The sequence below is a fragment of the Pinus tabuliformis genome, chromosome 5_2, assembly GCF_031772625.1.
Source record: "Pinus tabuliformis cultivar Carrire ecotype Pingquan chromosome 5_2, CPIR1, whole genome shotgun sequence".
Taxonomy (NCBI): Eukaryota; Viridiplantae; Streptophyta; class Pinopsida; order Pinales; family Pinaceae; genus Pinus; species Pinus tabuliformis.
The window spans coordinates 741,719,806-741,737,406 of record NC_142306.1 but is presented as its reverse complement, the minus strand read 5'-3'; the positions used below and the strand labels follow the sequence as shown (position 1 = coordinate 741,737,406).

The 17,601-nt window shown below is 38.3% G+C and overlaps 1 protein-coding gene across 4 annotated transcripts in view; it reads left to right on the top strand.

Moving 5' to 3' along the window:
* Positions 1 to 17,601, top strand: part of LOC149161369 (solute carrier family 40 member 1-like) — a 380,866-nt gene that overhangs the window by 253,263 nt on the left and 110,002 nt on the right. For all 4 annotated transcript variants that reach the window (XM_089436970.1, XM_089436971.1, XM_089436969.1 and 1 more), the window contains one exon: positions 3,595 to 3,705. In XM_089436970.1, coding sequence (XP_089293096.1) covers positions 3,595 to 3,705 — 111 coding nt within the window. The remainder of the gene's footprint in view (positions 1 to 3,594; positions 3,706 to 17,601) is intronic.

Below are 17,601 nucleotides of genomic sequence, written 5' to 3'. Positions count from 1 at the left end.
GAATGTATAAGTTCTAACATGCCATCTGCTCTATTGTCACTTCTTGGGAAATTTGCCTTACCATACTTCCCAAGTACGCATCATCTGCACACATCATCGTGTTCCATGCCAAGTTCTGGAACCCCTGTTATTGTCTCCTTGAGCATCTTGAGTGTTGCATGTTGTAGATGTCCCATTCTCCTATGCCATAGCTCATTCAACTCCTTCCCACTGCTATTGTCACTCCCTATTAGTGTCATTGGAGAGTTGAGTTGCAACTTGTACAATCTGTTGCTTCGAACTCCAATCTGTCTTACCTTCTTCTAGCTTGAGTGTTTGACGAACACTTCTTCCCTACGAAGTGGATATCATATCCCTTATCCTATAACTAGGATACTGAAATCAGGTTCATACCAAATCCTGGGACATGCAATACATTTGTAGCACTAGTGATTTCTCTTAAATCCCTCTGGAAATCGTTGGTACCTATCCCTACTGGAGTACACTTCGTTCTGTTTCCCATAGTAATCTGGAAGTCCATCTGCTCCTCCTTGTAGCTAGAGAAATATTCTCTAACCCTTGTCATCTTATTTGATGTTCCACTGTCTATATACAAGACACCCTGTGAAATTGATCCTAACAAGCAAGCAAATTCGTCCTCCAACCTAGAAGACAAGTCTGAAGCCTCCTAAATATCAATTCTGTCCATGGTAATAGGAAGGACAATTTTTGTGCTATTCCTCTTCCACTCGACGCTGATACTGCAACTGCGAAACCCTCTACATCCAACTAGAAATATGCTCAGCGGAAATCTAAGCTACTGCTGCTTCCTGACTGTTGGAATCACAATCTTGGGCAAATTGAATTTTTATGTCAATACTGCACTGAAAAATCGAACTCTTGCCCTAGCAATTCGGCTTGATTGTCAACGAACTGCGTAGCCTTAGGAATTTTGACCTGCTGCTTCTTCTGGGCAGTAGAATTTTCTGCTTTGCTTTTGAGCTTCCTAGTTGATCACTTACGCTCTGATACCATGTGAAAAGTTCATCTATTGCAACAACTGGAAATTATTCTTTTAACTATAAATTTAATTATGCAGTTTATTTGATACAGAAAACAATAAATAAAATCACAACTGTAATTTTCACCATAAAAATATTGCAGAAAAATAGCAAACTAGAAACTGAGAGATTTTAGAACACACATAAAATTTTGACTTTGTTATTTTTGGACAATCGTCATCGAAAAAAACCCAATGCGGGAAAATTGCTGCAACAGATGAGGGTTTTATTATTATTATGCAACAAAAATTTTGAGTACAATAAAATGATGCCAAACTGGTGTTTCTATCTAAAGGAAATACTGGCCAAAATATCTGAGGGAAGTTTACCCTCCTTTCCAAGCAATCTTGGCTCAGTCTAGGCTCAGAAACCGATCCCTGGAATGATCTATGTCAACGTCTGCACAGTCCCTTGTACGCTCAGCCCGGAACTCCCTCTGAAGCAGACGTCTTGCATGTCTCTGCGACTGGAAGTCTTTGTCCAGGTCTTTTGGAAATTTTCCCGGCGTCTGGCACCTGAAACAACCCACTCCACAACTAAATCGAACTACCCTTCTTGAGGCACTATGCAGCCCCTACGTAGCCTCCTCAAGAATAATTACGACCTCCTCTTCTGGTTCCTTTAGAACTGGAAACTCCTCCGGAAAATCACTATGCTATCCCTTTGCCACCTGCTACTCGATCACTACCTCGATCTCACTGCTGAATCATCTGCCATTGGGAAATCGAACTGCTTAGATCACTGAGTATCTGCAACTGGTGTGTTTTCCATCTACCCATTGAATTCTTATAATCATTTGTTGGAGCACCAACGACCAAGATTAAATCATAATCGATGGCCCAGATTAATTCTCTGTCAATCCGTGTGAGTTTCTAGATGATTCTCACCTTATCTCAATTAATATTGATTAATTAACCGTATTCCCTAAGTTTAGACTTAGGGAATATTTAAAAATCGGATAATAATCTAATTGAGACACTTCTAGGTGGAATTTCCCGAAAGGATTTCTGGGTTTTGAAGATCTCATGTATTCTAGCCTTTCCACCAAATTTCGTGGCTAGAACACACATGATGCTGTAGAAACTAACAAACTCAAACCTATATAAGGGTTTTGTCACTCCCTCCTTTGGCATGTTGGATTTGGGAGAAATCCTTTGGAGCTTCATGCTATATCTTTTGTATGTTCTTGGAGGGTGTACACAATTATCCTATGGTTGAGGAAGTCTTTCATATTTCTATTTCTATTTCTTTTATTGGTGAAATATCTAGAGATATACTAGAGTAAAGATTTGGTGTACATCTTCCATTTTCCATTTAGGATGTCAATGGAATTTTGTTTATGAGTGCATTTCTTTCTTTACCTTTTGTATAAATCCACATTGACTTTAGTCTTGATAAATCTGATTTCCTTAAATATTGAATGCTAAGTTGCACGAAACGGGGAAACGCGGAAGCGAAACGAAACGGGGAAGCGAAACGAAACACGACCTCCCCAAATTTTGGAAACGGGGAAACGCGAATATATATAATAATATATATATATATATATTAAAAATTATTATTATATATATGTGCAATCATAAAGCATGAATGATACATTTACTTACATAAACATTTAAACATTAAGATTAAATTTACATCACATTTACTACCTGGAAACCCTACCTGGAAACCCTAAAAAAAATAAAAAAAAATTAAAAAAAATTAAAAAACAAGTGTTTTTTTTGGGGGAAACGTGGCACGTACGGCCTGGAAACGCGTTTCCGGCCGTACGGCCAAGTTTCCGTTTCGGGAAACGTGGCCGTACGGCCGGAAACGCGTTTCCAGGCCGTACGGTACGGGGAAACGAGTTTCGTTTCGTTTCCCCTGGGGAAACGGACCCCCTGCCCACGTTTCCTGCAACTTAGATTGAATGCAATTTAGTGTCCTTAGATACATTTCTGTGATTTAGGGCAGCAAGGAGAGGGCACATTTTGCTTGTATATTTCAGCCATATTGTCCTCTTTCTATCACTAGGGTAGCCTCCCATTTGAACCTTGTGTTGACCCCATTCTCCCAATGGATAAAATTCTAATCTTCACTCTTCATCCACTTTATTTCATTAACTTTGCCAAATCTATTTGGTTGGAATTCAGTCTTCCTATCACCTTAGTACACACTACTTAAAATTCCAGCAATCCTAATATAGGTAAGCCCTACTTGAGCTGGAAAAGAGCTGACTTAAGGTGTAAAGAAGGTTGGTGAGGTGAAAATAGCGTTTCTTCTTAGTTCTTGGTGAGGCCTTTCTTGAGCTTTATAACTTTATCTCCATAAATGAGGGTTTAAGTGGTAACACATTGTATTGAAGCTTTTCTCATTTAAAAGTTGCCTCCTTGAATTGGTGCTGTGGACATTGCTATCATTTCCAATATCAATATCAAGTTTTCCATTTTGCATATTAAGAATATTATAAAGCTACTAAAGATTTTTTTGTTTTTGACCTGTAGGTAATGCATAAAAGTTATAATACTATTGCATTTAGTCTTCACTATTGACCTTTATTTGTTGCATGCAGGATTCTGTCCCTGAATCAGATCGTGGTGTTGTAGGTGGTGTTCAAAACTCTCTTCAATCATGCATGGACTTGCTGGGTTATGTCATGGGAATGATTGTCTCAGACCCTAAGGTAGGTTTCATATGAATAAAATATTTCCACAGTGCAAAATGCCACCTTCAAATATACATGAATAAATAACTATCAAATGGTTTAATAAAATAATAATTTTTTTTATCTTTAAATCCTCTCTTTACCAACATAGATTCATCTTAATCATGGAGCTATCAAGCATTGAGAAAGATTGGCTCTCTTGAGATTGAAACAATATTGATGGTGCAAAAAATTGAGAGAAGATTTGCAACTTAAGGGGTTTGATCCCCCAGGCATTTTGTAAGTTAGGGATTAAAATGGATTTACGCTGGTGTTGTTTTTCTATTTTCAAGAAAGGATATTGTGCTTTATAGGATGACACTAATCAATCCATAGATGACTGTAAGATGATCAATGTAGTCTATAATTTATGAAGTTGTTATTTAATTGATATTGCATTTCCAAGGTTAATTGATATTTTTTTTGTTCAATACTATTACTTCATTAGATTCTGTTGGCTTCATTTATGTCCTTAAGAATGTAATTTATTTTCTCAAATATTATGCAGGATGATGTATGTTGATGTCATTGTTAACCCCATTACACATCTACTCATACTAGGTTGTAGAATGCACCTTTTGGTACTATCATACTACGATCTTGTTATTCTATTAATTACTAGTTTCATGTTAATTTTTGTCTAGAGTTATAGATATGGTGCTTGTGGATTTTTATTCTTCATGTTTCTTCATATTAGAAACCCTCCATAAAACAAAAAATGTAGGTGCCATAATTGAGTTAGATAATTGTCGTCCTATGATTCTTAGATTTATGGACTTTATTAGACGTCATTAGTACATTACTATGGCATAAGACCTACAAGGGTCTATACATATATTGCTAACGCAATTATTCAATTCTACTGAGTGAGCCTAACTTCATAGATTATAGATGCTCCGTTCTGAATAGATCATTTGGATTCAAACTATCCATATTTACGCTAACTAATTGCAGCCTTGAATATGCTTATTTAGTTTAGTTTGCAGATTACTCTAGTTAAATTGGGGCAATGAATCATTTATGGAAACATTTTTGACCCAAAGTTTTTGGTTCAAACCTTAACTTATGTTGTGTGTTACCCCTCGTTTTGGAAAAGGGTAATCCTATTGAATTTCTTCACCAACCCTCATATTTTTGAGCTCTAGACAGCTAGGGTACACTCTTGTTTTCATGGCTATTGATGAGAAAGAGGGTTTGATGACATGAGGATGGACCCTATGACCTGGAATGATACTTTTTAGGCATTTGGATTCATCCTGATTTTTGGGCATCTTCATAGTTCTCAAGGGAATTGACATGTCTCGAAGAAGTTCATGTTTCCGAAGTCAATGGAAAAACACAGTTTTGAGCTATTTTCTTGTGTCAGGGCTTCATGCCATTCCATGTTGCATCATCTGGAGTTTTCACATTGGTCATTCATTTTGAGTCTTATGCCACGTCACTTGGGGGAAACCACATTCAAGATAATATTGAGGGTTCTATTCAGGACGTGAGGACTTACTAGCCCCCTCCCATGACTTGAGGTATGATTCGCTGAAATTTGAGAATAAAACTCTCCCTTGGAAGCATCATACACATGGGTTTTGAAGCCAGTTTTTAGGGGCCTCACCCTTTTAAGGATTTGGCTCATAATTTTGAGGACATTTTCACCTTGGAAGCCCATTCATCCACATTGCAGGAAACCTAGGAGGGTAGGCTTGCATGCCAAGGAGTTGGTTGAGCATCAACATACTTTGGGGGCCTTTGAAGGCCGACATTGTGTTGGAAAATTAGAAAGGCAGAAAGATTTTCTCTTATTGGTAATTACTTCTGATTTTCTTAAATTATTATTATCTTTCTTATGTTCTTCTTTTTATCTTAGTTAATCAAGCAATTACAAAACCAAAACACGAAGATGAAGGACACCAGATGTAGGTGCACAACTAGGGAAAAACCCCTATATAGGGGAAAACCCAGTCAAGAACTCTTCCTTTAGTAGATTCATATGACAGTGAGACAACCAAGACCTTAACCAACAAACCTTCCTCCTCCACCAAGTAAGCTTTCTAATATGACGCAACAACCTTCAATCTTCTCTTCTTGTTAAACAACTTCAGCCTAGCAACATCCCAGAAATTTTGGTCCCAGTTACTACAACTACTGCAGAACTTTCGGCCTTGCAACTATTGCAAATTTTCAGCCTCCTAGCTACTTCAGAATTTTCATGTTAAACTCTACTAGGGATTTGTTACAAACCATAGAATTTACAAACTATGATCATCAACAATTAGGTTAGCATATATACATATCTAGGATTTCATAATCATGCACAAGCATATCACAACAATATCTACTAGCCAAACCCAAGATACAAATATCAAAGCATTGAAGATAGATAAACAAAAAATTCATTTAGACTAGGGTTTCGATCATACAGATGAATATATACCTAGGGTTACAATCTCTAGACATCATCTTAGCTAATATAAGGGTCTTGCTTAGAAACCCTAATTTACCAAGCCCTAAAGATCTAGGACTTCAATACATAACACAACAAACCCAAAAGGACTAGGGTTTCTATAATAATAGTACCAAAACCCTAAAAATAAATATGTTTACTAGATTTCATCAACAACCCTAAGAAGACTAGGGTTTCATAATCAATATTGACACACCCTTAGGTTAGGGTCTTACAGAGATCCTTTTAGGGTTCCACAAAAATTGTGATTTTAATGAGGGTAGGTTCAATCTAATGATTAATCACCCTAACAAGAATCTTTGTGATTCAAAGCCCTAGATATAATGATGTTAGTAATGTAAAGCAAATTTAAAAAGGAATAAATATACCTTTATTATGAAGAGAACAAAGCTTATGGTCTAAGACATACCTTTGAGTTGTTTCTTAACAAACCTTGTAGGACATCAATTCTTGAAGAGGTTCCTTTACAACAAAACTTCTACCATGCTTTATCTTCTAAGGTTTCCTTCATAACCCTTGAGCATTCAACAAACTTTCCCAAGCAAGGAAAATATAAAAGAATGGTTATTAGCATATAATACAAACACATTTTGATAAGAGAGGAAACCAAACATGAAAAGATGAAACAAAGAACAAAATACTTATCTTTTGGTAAATTGGTGGAGGCTCCCTCTTAATCCAATCTTGAAGGAAACCTATAACTTTATCAAAACAATTCAAAAAAATGTTCTAACAAGGCATGTTAGACCTACAAGATCTAGAAATCAAAACATAAAACAAAAATAATTCAAAACTTAAACAGAAGACTAAGATATATAAGAGAGAGAGGACTTAGTAGTGTAAGTCCTTGACTTCCGATTCTTTAGTCTTTCTCTTCTTAGGTGAGATGCTTCATTGGAAAGATTTGTTTGATCTCTTTCTCTCTTCTTGCTTCTTGGGTTCTCAGGACAATTGCTTTTATAATGACCCATCTTATGGCAATTATAGCATTCGATCTTGGATAGGTCTATTTTCTTCCTTGGTCCTTTGAACTTCTTCAAGGTTCCCTTATTCTTGTGATGAGCAGAATAGCCATTTGAGATGTTCTCCTCTTCATCCTTCTTGTTGCTTACAAACGATATTCTTGTTAGTTTTTGTAGCATCAAATGTGTTCTATCCACGAAATTTGGTGGAGATGCTAGAATACATGTATTCTCCAAAACCCAGAAATCATTTGTGGAAATTCCACCTAGAGACGACTAAATTAAAATAATTAATTATTATTTAATGTTTTCTAAGTCTAAACTTAAGAAATATGATTAATTAAAGGGTATTAATTAAGTCATGGTGAGAATCTTCTAGAAGAAGACATGGATCGAGTTCTAGTTAATCTTAGCCATCAATTATGTTTAGTCTTGGTTGTTGATGTCTCAATGAGAGATTATAGGAAGAAATTCGATGGTGGATGGAGAACACACTTGAGGCACCAAGGCAATTACTCAGTTGCCCAGGCATGTCAATTTTCTCAGTGGCTGAAGTTCAGCAGAGGAGATAGAGCCAATGGGTGAGTTGCAGGGGTGAGACAAAGGCCATTAGTAGTGGTCCAAGAAGTGCAGGACGAATTTAGGAGGAGACAGTGTGAGGAGAGAAGAAGAGATGTAGAGCACTGCACAGAGGGTGATGCAGAGGCACCTGCGTAAGGGCAAAGTGTCCATCTCGGGTCAGGGATTCGCTGTGGAGAGTGAGAAATTTGTTTCTAAATTTCTCTCAGTATTTTCCTCTCTTTTGTTGTCCGAATTCTTGTACTTGAATTACTGCTGAAGAATTAATAAAGAAACCCTCATATGCTGCACCGGATTTCCCACATTGGGTTTTTTTGGGACAATTGCCCAAAAATAATTGTGTCAATATCTTTGTGTGTGCTAGAATTTCTCTAATTTTCAACATTTATTTTCTTCCGCAGTATTTGTTTTGTGAAGGCTGCAGTGTATATGTTTTGATATTTGCCGTAAGAAACTACAAATAATTTGTTTAATTAATTTAACAAATAGAAGAAATATTATCAGTTGCTGTAGTAGGATTCCAGGTTTTGGAATTCTCACATGGTATTAGGCATAACTTGGAAGGCAAAGAGCTCTGTGGCAGAAGGGAAGAGGAATTTCGAAGCTTTACGTAGGCAGCAGTACGAAATCCTCAAAGGAAGTGTAGTTCCTTTGGCTAGGAAGGTCGTTTTTTGAGTAAAAAATTAGTTCTCTAAGAGAGTTTCCAGAGAATAAATTTTCCAGATCAAAGCTTACTAGAGGCAGAGGGTGCAACAATATTTTCCTTGCAAAGCAAATCTTCAGTTGGGATGTAGTTATTTTGCAGCAGTTCGCTGGTATAGAATAACGTCACGAAATAAAGGAGAAATAACACAAAAAATCATGGACAAAATCAACAGTCAGGAGGCCTCAGAATTATCTTCTAGGTTGGAGGATGAGTTCGCATGCTTTTCAGGTTCAGCATCATCTGGTGTCTGGTATATTGATAGTGGAGCTTCATCTCATATGGCAGGAGTTAGAGAATATTTCTCTAGCTATTAGGAGCAGCAGATGGACTTCCAGATCACTATGGGTAAGAGAACTACATGTACTCTGATAGGGAGAGTCACCATAGAATTTCAGACAGAAACAGGAACCAACACCAACGCTACTAATGTACTGCATGTGCTAGGATTGGGTATGAACCTAATTTCAGTGTCCTAGTTGTAGGACAAGGGTTACGATGTACACTTCGTGGGGAATAAATTGTATGTCAAACACTCTAGTTGGAAGAAGGTCAGATAGATTGGAACTTGGAGCAACAAATTATACAGGGTGCAGCTCGTTTCTCCAATGGCACTGATAGGCAGTGATAATAGCAGTGGGAAGGAGCTGAACAAACTATGGCATAGGAGGATGGGACATTTACACCATGGAGCACTTAGGATGCTCAGAGAAACTGTAACAGGAGTTCTAGTTCTCAGCATAGAGCACGATGATGTGTGTAGAGGATGTGTACTTGGGAAGTATGCAAAGGCAACATTTCCTAGAAGTGACAACAGAGCAAATGGCGTGTTGGGATTGATACACTCAGATATTTGTGGTCCTATGTCCACTAGAGCTCTTAGCGGTGGCGAATATTTTGTCACCTTTATTGATGATCATTCCAGGAAGACCTGGATCTATTTCTTAAAGACCAAGATGAGGTCTTTAATCGGTTAAGAGAGTTCAAGGCTCTCGTAGACAAAACGACAGGGAAAAAGATCAAGGTGCTATGTTCAGATAATGGTGGAGAATACACAGATAAAGACTTCATAGACTTCTACGCAAAGGAATGCATCAAAAGAGAATGGACAACTCCATATAGTCCTCAACATAATGGAGTAGCAGAGCGAAAGAATAGAACAATAGTTGGGGCTGCAAAGGATATGATGTATGACCAGGATTTGCCTAGATTTTTGTGGGAAGAGGCATGCAACACAACGGTCTACATTCAAAACAGAACACCTCATAGAGCATTGGGGAAGAAAACGCCAGAGGGGGTCTTCACAGGAAAGAAGTCTGAAGTAAGTCATTTGAGGATATTTGGGAGTGTGGCTCACTGCCACATACCAGCTGAAAAGTGTAGTAAATTGGATCAGACTGCAGAAAAGGTGTTCCTCGTAGGGTATAGCGAGACCTCAAAGGCATATAGGATCTACATTCCTAGCAACAACAAGATTGTAGTGAGGCGAGATGTAAAGTTCATGGAAGATAGAGATTTTAAATCTGGAGAAATGCTTGTAGGTGATTGGTCAACAGAAGTTCCGTTAGTCTAGTAGCAGGGAGAACAAGGGGGACAAGCAGCAGGACAGTAACAAGGATCGAGTACGGTGACCAATACCAGTATCTCCTCAGGGGTAGGAGATCCAGGGATTTCTTAGCAGATGGAGCAACAGGAACAGGAGGAGGAACTTATTGAACCTCCCACCACCAGTGGTAGAGACAGTAGGGAAGTGCGTCAAACCTTGAGGGACACTGAGGAGTTTGTCGGAGCTCCTAGGACAGACAAGAGACAATGCAGGCAACCTGACAGATATCAAGCTTTGGTAGCTCAGGTTACAGAACCCTCCAACTTTCAGGAAGCCACACAACATCAGGTATGGGTGGATGCCATGGTAGAAGAATATAATACTATCATGACAAATGATGTTTGGGAGGTAGAACCTAGACCAGAAGGCAGATCAGTTGTAGGTTCCAGATGGATCTACAAGATCAAGTACGCTGCAGATGGTAGTGTAGAGAAGTATAAGGCTAGATTCATGGCAAAGGGGTATGCACAAAAGGAAGGGATAGACTATGAGGAGACCTTCACCCCAGTTGCCAGATATACCTCTATCAGATCCGTTATATCCCTAGCAACGCAGTTAGGATGGGAGATGCACCAAATGGATGTCAAGGCAACATTGTTGAACGGGGTAATAGAAGAAGAGGTGTATATAGAGCAGCCTGAAGGCTTCGAAACTGATGAGAAGCACACTCATGTATGCAGGTTGAATAAAGCCCTATATAGGCTCAAACAGGCACCCAGGGCGTGGTATGGTCGGATTGACAGTTATTTGCAGCAGTTGGGATTCATCAAGAGTCATGTAGATCCCAATCTATACTATTTGATGGTGGAGAATGAGCCTCTCATTCTGGTTTTGTATCTAGATGACTTGATTCTTACAATATCATCAAGGCTTATAAAGGATTGCAAAAGGAACCTTGTAGCAGAATTCAACATGAAGGATATGGAGTTAATGCACTATTTTCTAGGATTGGAAGTATGGCAGAAGAATGGGGAGATTTTCCTTGGGCAAGGGAGATATGCTACAAATATTTTGAAGAGTTTCAGAATGCAAGATTGTTGGCCCGTGACGATGCTCATGATCACCAATTGGAAGAAAATAGATGCATCAGAGGACAAGGAAGTCGACCCCATGTTGCACAGACACCTCATTGTGTCACTCATGTATCTAGTTAACACTAGGCCAGACATTTGTTTCGCTGTCAATACCCTTAGTCAGTTCATGGTAGAACCGAAAAGGGTACATTGGGCAACAGCTAGGCACATTCTTAGATATGTGCATGGAACAGTCAGATATGGGTTGAAATACACTCGAGGAGATGACGTCAGATTATGTGGATTCACAGATGCAGATTGGGTAGGTAGTTCAGTGGACAGGAAAAGTACCTCTGGGTACTGCTTCAGTGTTGGATCAGGGATGGTCTCTTGGTGCAGCAGGAAGCAGAAGTCAGTAGCACTGAGCTCAGCAGAAGCTGAATATATGGCAGCCAACACAACTACATGTGAAGCTATATGGCTTAGGAAGTTGCTTGTGAGTTTGTTCAGGAAGAAGATGGGAGTGACCAATGTTTACTGTGATAATCAGAGTTTAATAAAACTCTCTGAGAATCCAGTATTTCATGATAGGTCAAAGCACATTGATATCAGATGTCATTTCATCAGAGACTGTGTTCAGCGTGGGGCAGTTCAACTATAGTATGTTCCCACAAAAGCTCTAGTGAGAGCTAAGTTCATCCAGTTCATGGAACATATGGGTATGGTGGAGAACCTGTTTCAGTAGCAGAAGGATTATCAGTTGCAACAACAACAGATGAGAGGAAGTTGTAGTGCAGATGCAGTAGTTGACAGTTGTTCAATAGGGTTAGTTGCAACACAGATGCAACTCATATCAAAGTTGCGGAGTAGTGATGGGCAGAGAAACCACTCATTAGCAGCGTGACAGGAGATGGTGCAGAGATAGGGTGTTGCTTCAGTGGGTTGCATTGCTAGAACACATTCCTCGCTAAGAGGGAGTGTTAGGTTTTGTAGCATCAGATGTTTTCTAGCCACGAAATTTGGTGGAGAGACTAGAATACATGTATTCTCCAAAACCCAAAAATCGTTTCTAGAAATTCCACCTAGAGACATGTTGACCACTACGTGTCAACTTCCCACAGCAGCGCCCCCCCTTTTCTTCGCAAAAGGGATAGTGCTTGATTGACGTGTCCGTGCCATTCAACAATCATCGTCGAATTGATCATAATATGTTGTAAACCCAGTCTGCATGTGTGAATTGTAAATAATCTTAGCAGAGCTGAGTCATGTATGTAAATTGCCTAGGTGGACCTAATTTTCTAGTGAAAATCTACGTTCCGGAAGGTTTTTTGTCTCACCGATCCATGATCGGCAGAGTTTTCTTTCAGCCTAACCCTAAAGCCAGAATGAATTTTGTCATTAGAATCTTAGGGGAATCCTAGTGCATTAATCTGCTAGATTATATTTGGTCGCAGAACTGGGTGGTCTATGAGGGTCTATGTCAAATGGATTTTCTCCCTTGAGATGTAAAATTGTAAAAGTCATGATGTAAAGTGTCTTGAGGGCTAGAAAATGTTTTAATCCCCTCATAAGTCCTAGGTCCTAGGAGATTTTTCTAAAGGCTAAGTTCGAGGATCCATTTAAAAATATAAATAATTAAAAAAAAAAAAAAAAAAAAAATAGAAATAATAATAAAATTTAAAAATTAAAAAAAAATAATTAAAAAATAAAAAAATAAAATAAAATAAAAACTTAAAAAATAATAAAATAATAATAGGGCAAATTTTTGAGTAAATAAATGCAGAATTTCAATTTTTTAATGCATCTAAAAATTCGACGAATGAGATTAAAAGATGTTTTGATCCTCATCGACGGTCGAGATCATTTTGACATGGATCACTCGAACTAGCCGTTGGGAATTTTTCCTTTAAATAGGGTGCTAGGGGTCATTTGAGATCATTCGATCTGTGAGTCTTATGCTGAAGAAAGATCTCTTGTAAACTTTTTCTGGTGCAAATAAAGAAAGACTTTGGGGTTGAAATCTTGCTGGTGTTACTCTCCTGAAGTGTTGTGAGCTGTTTTATTTTCTGCATAATTTTTTTTAGCCATTAGTAATAGCTTGATGTAGAGTATTGTTGAACACAGGTATTTTGTTCACTTACTAGGGTTTGAATGGTAATAAGATTTCTGAAATAATCGCAGGTATCTCCATTGCATCTGGAATCTAGTACTGTTTTTTCCCTCTTTATTGATGGTTGAAGTGAGTGTGCAGGAGACCCTTATTGAAGAAATCAGTGGGCGTTTGGGGAAGTTCTCGACTGAACCAACCAACTCTTGCAAAGCATTATCTTGCAGAGCCCAGCCAATTTTGATTCTGGGTCTGACATTTAAAGTTTATTTTTTGAGTTGCATGAGAGATTTCTGAAAGTATCTCATAGTAAATATGATATTTTGATAATATTACGGTAATTATTGACAAATCTGGCTGCTTAAGAGTCGAAAATTTGTAAACGCTGTAATTGTTTAGCTGATTTAGGGTTTAGTTTTGTTTTCTGCACATATTATTTCTAGGTTTTCTGTTTTTGCCATTGCAGGCTGCAGGTACAGGCTTTGAGAATTTTTCAGGGTTTCCATCAGCCAATTTGGAGCAGGAAAGATTTAAAATTTTGATCAGCTCCTTGCTATTGCTCAGGGTTTCATTGTGTTACAGGTTTAATTGTGTTACAGGGACATTTTTAAAATTTTTTGAGGCAAAAGCTACATTATGTTTTATACACATTTCTGCTGCCATTGCCCTCAGCCGCAGCTCCCTCATGCTGCATTCACTGCGTCAACCATCTAACCATTCCAGAATCTGAATTGCCATTGCCAAAACTTGCAGCACGTCCATTCGGCCCCCATATTCATCACGCAGTCGCCAGTTACCTGCGTATCCATCTCTCTGCCCACGCACACAACCCTTTTTTGTCTTCACACAACCTGCGTAGCAAGCGCGCATACCATTTGCATCAAAGTTTTCCTTGCTGCCTTACATTGCCATCTTATCGAACTGCTTTTGAAACACTCTCCCACGCGCATCGTTTCCACCTACAAACCCTTGCTGATCCTGCGTTTCTTCCTCTCATTCCCTGACCTGCGTTCTCCACTTGCTGTCGGCTTCTTTCTCCTGCGCATTATCCATCAAACCCACAACATTGCCGCTGTCTCCTCTTCAAGCTCCCTAACTCCTTCACGTTGCTGCCATTCCTTGCTGCAGTTGTTTCTTGTCTCACCAACACACTGCAAACCTACACACTCGTAGTGTAAGCTCCGTGAACCCATCTACGCCTGATCTACGGCTTCCTCACCAGTGATTTTTTTTCCGCCGTCAAGCAAAACTGCGTCATTTCTTTTCCTTCCTGCGGCAAATCAATTTTTTTTTTAAATATTTTCTGAATACAGGCTGGGCTTTTGCGTTTTGGTATATGCATAGGTAGGATTCGATTTTCTGTGCAACGTAAATACGATTTTAAGTTTTGGTTTCATATAATAGAAAAATAAAAGGTAATGTTTAGTTTTCTCTCCTTTTTAGATTTTCATTATAATTTAGTTTAGGGTTAGCATTATTAGATTTTAGAATTAATTTTTATCATAGTTCAAAGATTTTTCGATTTCATTTTAGTTAGGTTTTGATTTATTCCATTTTAATTTTGATAAGAGAATTTTAATTTTAAATTTAGATTTAGATTAGATTTTAAATAATTTCAAACTTTATTTACTTTAGTTTAGTTTATGTTAAGACTTTAATTTTGTTTTATCACAACCTTTATAACAAAAAAAAATAAATGAATAAAAAATAAAAAAAGATATATAAAAAAAAAAAAAAATTTAGACTTTTTTTCTATAATTTAGATTTTTCTTTAGATTTCAGTTGTCTTAGTTTTGCTTTATTTAAAAATAAAAAATATTTTGGAGATATTTTGCCAGATTCAGTCTTGGCTCAAGGCTTCGTCGTGTTCGCGATATATCTTTCCTGCTGAGGCAAAAATTTTGATGTGGAATTAATGTTTATCATTTTCATGTGATTAAACATGCTTGAATGATCATTTAAAGATTAGTTATATGAATGTGATGTCTGGTTAGCATTTAAAATTATGTGGTTGTTTAAAGCATTTAATCTTTCGAAATTTTAATTGCTGGAGTATTGTTAAGCCATTGAGCGTTTATTGATTATCTCACATTTGGTAAAAGTTAATCTTTGTTTGAGTTATCTAATGATAAACGATTGTTAATGAGTTCATACTTATACAGCATTTGATAAATAATCGTTTAATCATTTATTTCACAAGGCACTGGTCTATTAACTTAATCAATTAAGTGCTCGTTGCCCTCGTGTCTCCCAACCCAACTGGTCCCCAGTTCGTCATCCATTATCCCATAGGGTCTACCCTCCTTAGCCGCGGGAGACAGGCTTAAACGGAGAGATTGGGGATCAAGGTGACATCCCCGGTCTAAGCATTGTCGTGACAATCTGTGCGACAACATTTTTTGGCGCCGTTTCCGGGGACAAAGTTTTTTTGTCCTTGGTCCTTTCTTTTCGAGCTTTGCCGTATTTCACTTCCTGTCCGGGTGGCGATTCCACTTCATATATTAGAAGACATCCAAGCAGTCTGTGCAATCCTGCTCCTGATCCTGAAAGGGCCCTCAGGGTACGATTACACAAACTCTCTTCTTGTGCACTTCTTGTTAATCTCGGACAAGAAGCCCTCTCTGATATCCATTTGCTTTTTACTAGTCAAGTTAGGCACAACATCATGGATATATACGCCCCTTGCGATTTTTCTAACATTCCAGGGTATCCCAATGATCTTCCATCACTTGGGATAGATAAGTTGCCTAACTTTCAGGGAGATAATGCGATTAGTGCTAATTCGCATTTGAGAGATTTTAGTATATGGATGGCTAAGTATGCAAGATCTGCTGATTTCGATCATGAGGATGTTAGAATGACTCTTTTCATCTTAACTTTAGGGGGCGATGCCTATGATTGGTTTGCAGAAAAGCCTCAGAATTCATTTAATTCCTTACAATCGATCGTTGATGCCTTTAAGGAAAAGTATGGAGATAAGAGAGAAGGAAGACACCTCGTAAAAGCTATTAGCATAATAAAAAAGAGAGAGAATGAAACTGTTGAAGAATTTAACAAAAGGTTTAATGGTATTGTTAGAGAATTACCGCAAGACTATAAACCTACAGACAAATCTCTCCGAGATTTTTACATTGATGCCTTTAGTCCTGAGCCATCTTATGAATTAAGGCATGCTAGGCTTAATGATTATAGAGATTTCCAAGCCTTAGCTATAGAGCTTGAAAAGGACAAGGCAGCATCTGGGAAGTCTGAGATCCTAGGTTTCGATAGGGCTGCTACGAAACTAAAGGAACCTAAAGGAAAAGCAGTTCAAGAACCTGAAAGCGAGCTTGTTCAGAAAATGCTCCAAAAAATTGAAACCATGGAAATTAATCATATTAAGGAGATAGCTACTTTGCAGAATAGGTTGATCCAAATGGAAAGAGAGCAAATGCAGAACTTCCAACCTCGAAATAATAATAATAGAAATAACAATTGGCAAAATAAGGGTCAATATAGTGAGTAGAGACCTCCTAATCCGTTAACTAATTTGGTTGATAATGCTCCTCCTTACTGGGGGGTTTGTGATGCTTTTCATGAAGAGGCCACTTGCCCCATCGTTAGAAGGATCTTAGATAACGGGATGTTTGGGGCAGGTGATCAAATAAATGTAGTGGGTAACAAGTTTCCTTTGTCTATGGATGATTGGATAGAGGTCAAGGAAAATAGTCATGACGTTATGAATCCTTCATCAGCTTTTAGTATAAATAACCTTGAAAATGAAGATGACATTTTGGCTAGGTTGTATGGTGAAAAACCCTCTCCCGAGCAAATCATGAAAATTGCTAGAAATAAAGGTTTAGCCTATCAGAGAAGGGATAAAGATCAGAGCGGGAATCAAATTCCTCCTCGAACTTTTGACTCTGGTTTAAACTCTGGATTAGATGTCGATTTGGGAGGTTGGTTTAACAATGCGAAAATCTGGTTCCTGTCTCCGAGATTGCTAAAATCCCTTCCCAAAGAGACAAATTGCTAAAAGCTATTCAGGGCAATGTTGCACGAAGCGCCCCCCCCCCACTGGTTCCAAGCCCCGAATCGCGTCCCGTACGGAAGCACCTAGGAAGCTTGGCTGGAAGCGCGCTTCCAAAATTCGGAAGCGCCGCTTCCGAATTTTTTACCGCTTCTTGGAAATTCAGAAGCGTGGTACGGAAGTGCCAAAGCGTGCTTCGTATGGTGTTTCGGGCGTCGGAAGCGTGGCGCTTCGGAGGAGGAAGCGTATGCTTCCGTACACTTTCGGAAAAGCTTTCAGAAAAGCATTTAGAAAATCGTTTTTAGTAAAAGTGACATTCTCCTTTATTTTTCATTTTCATCCTTTTACTTAAATTTTTAACATTACCATGAAATGACTCAGGATGTTTGAGAGTGGTTCCAACCTCATTGGACTTCATATGGAGAAAATAGAATTTCA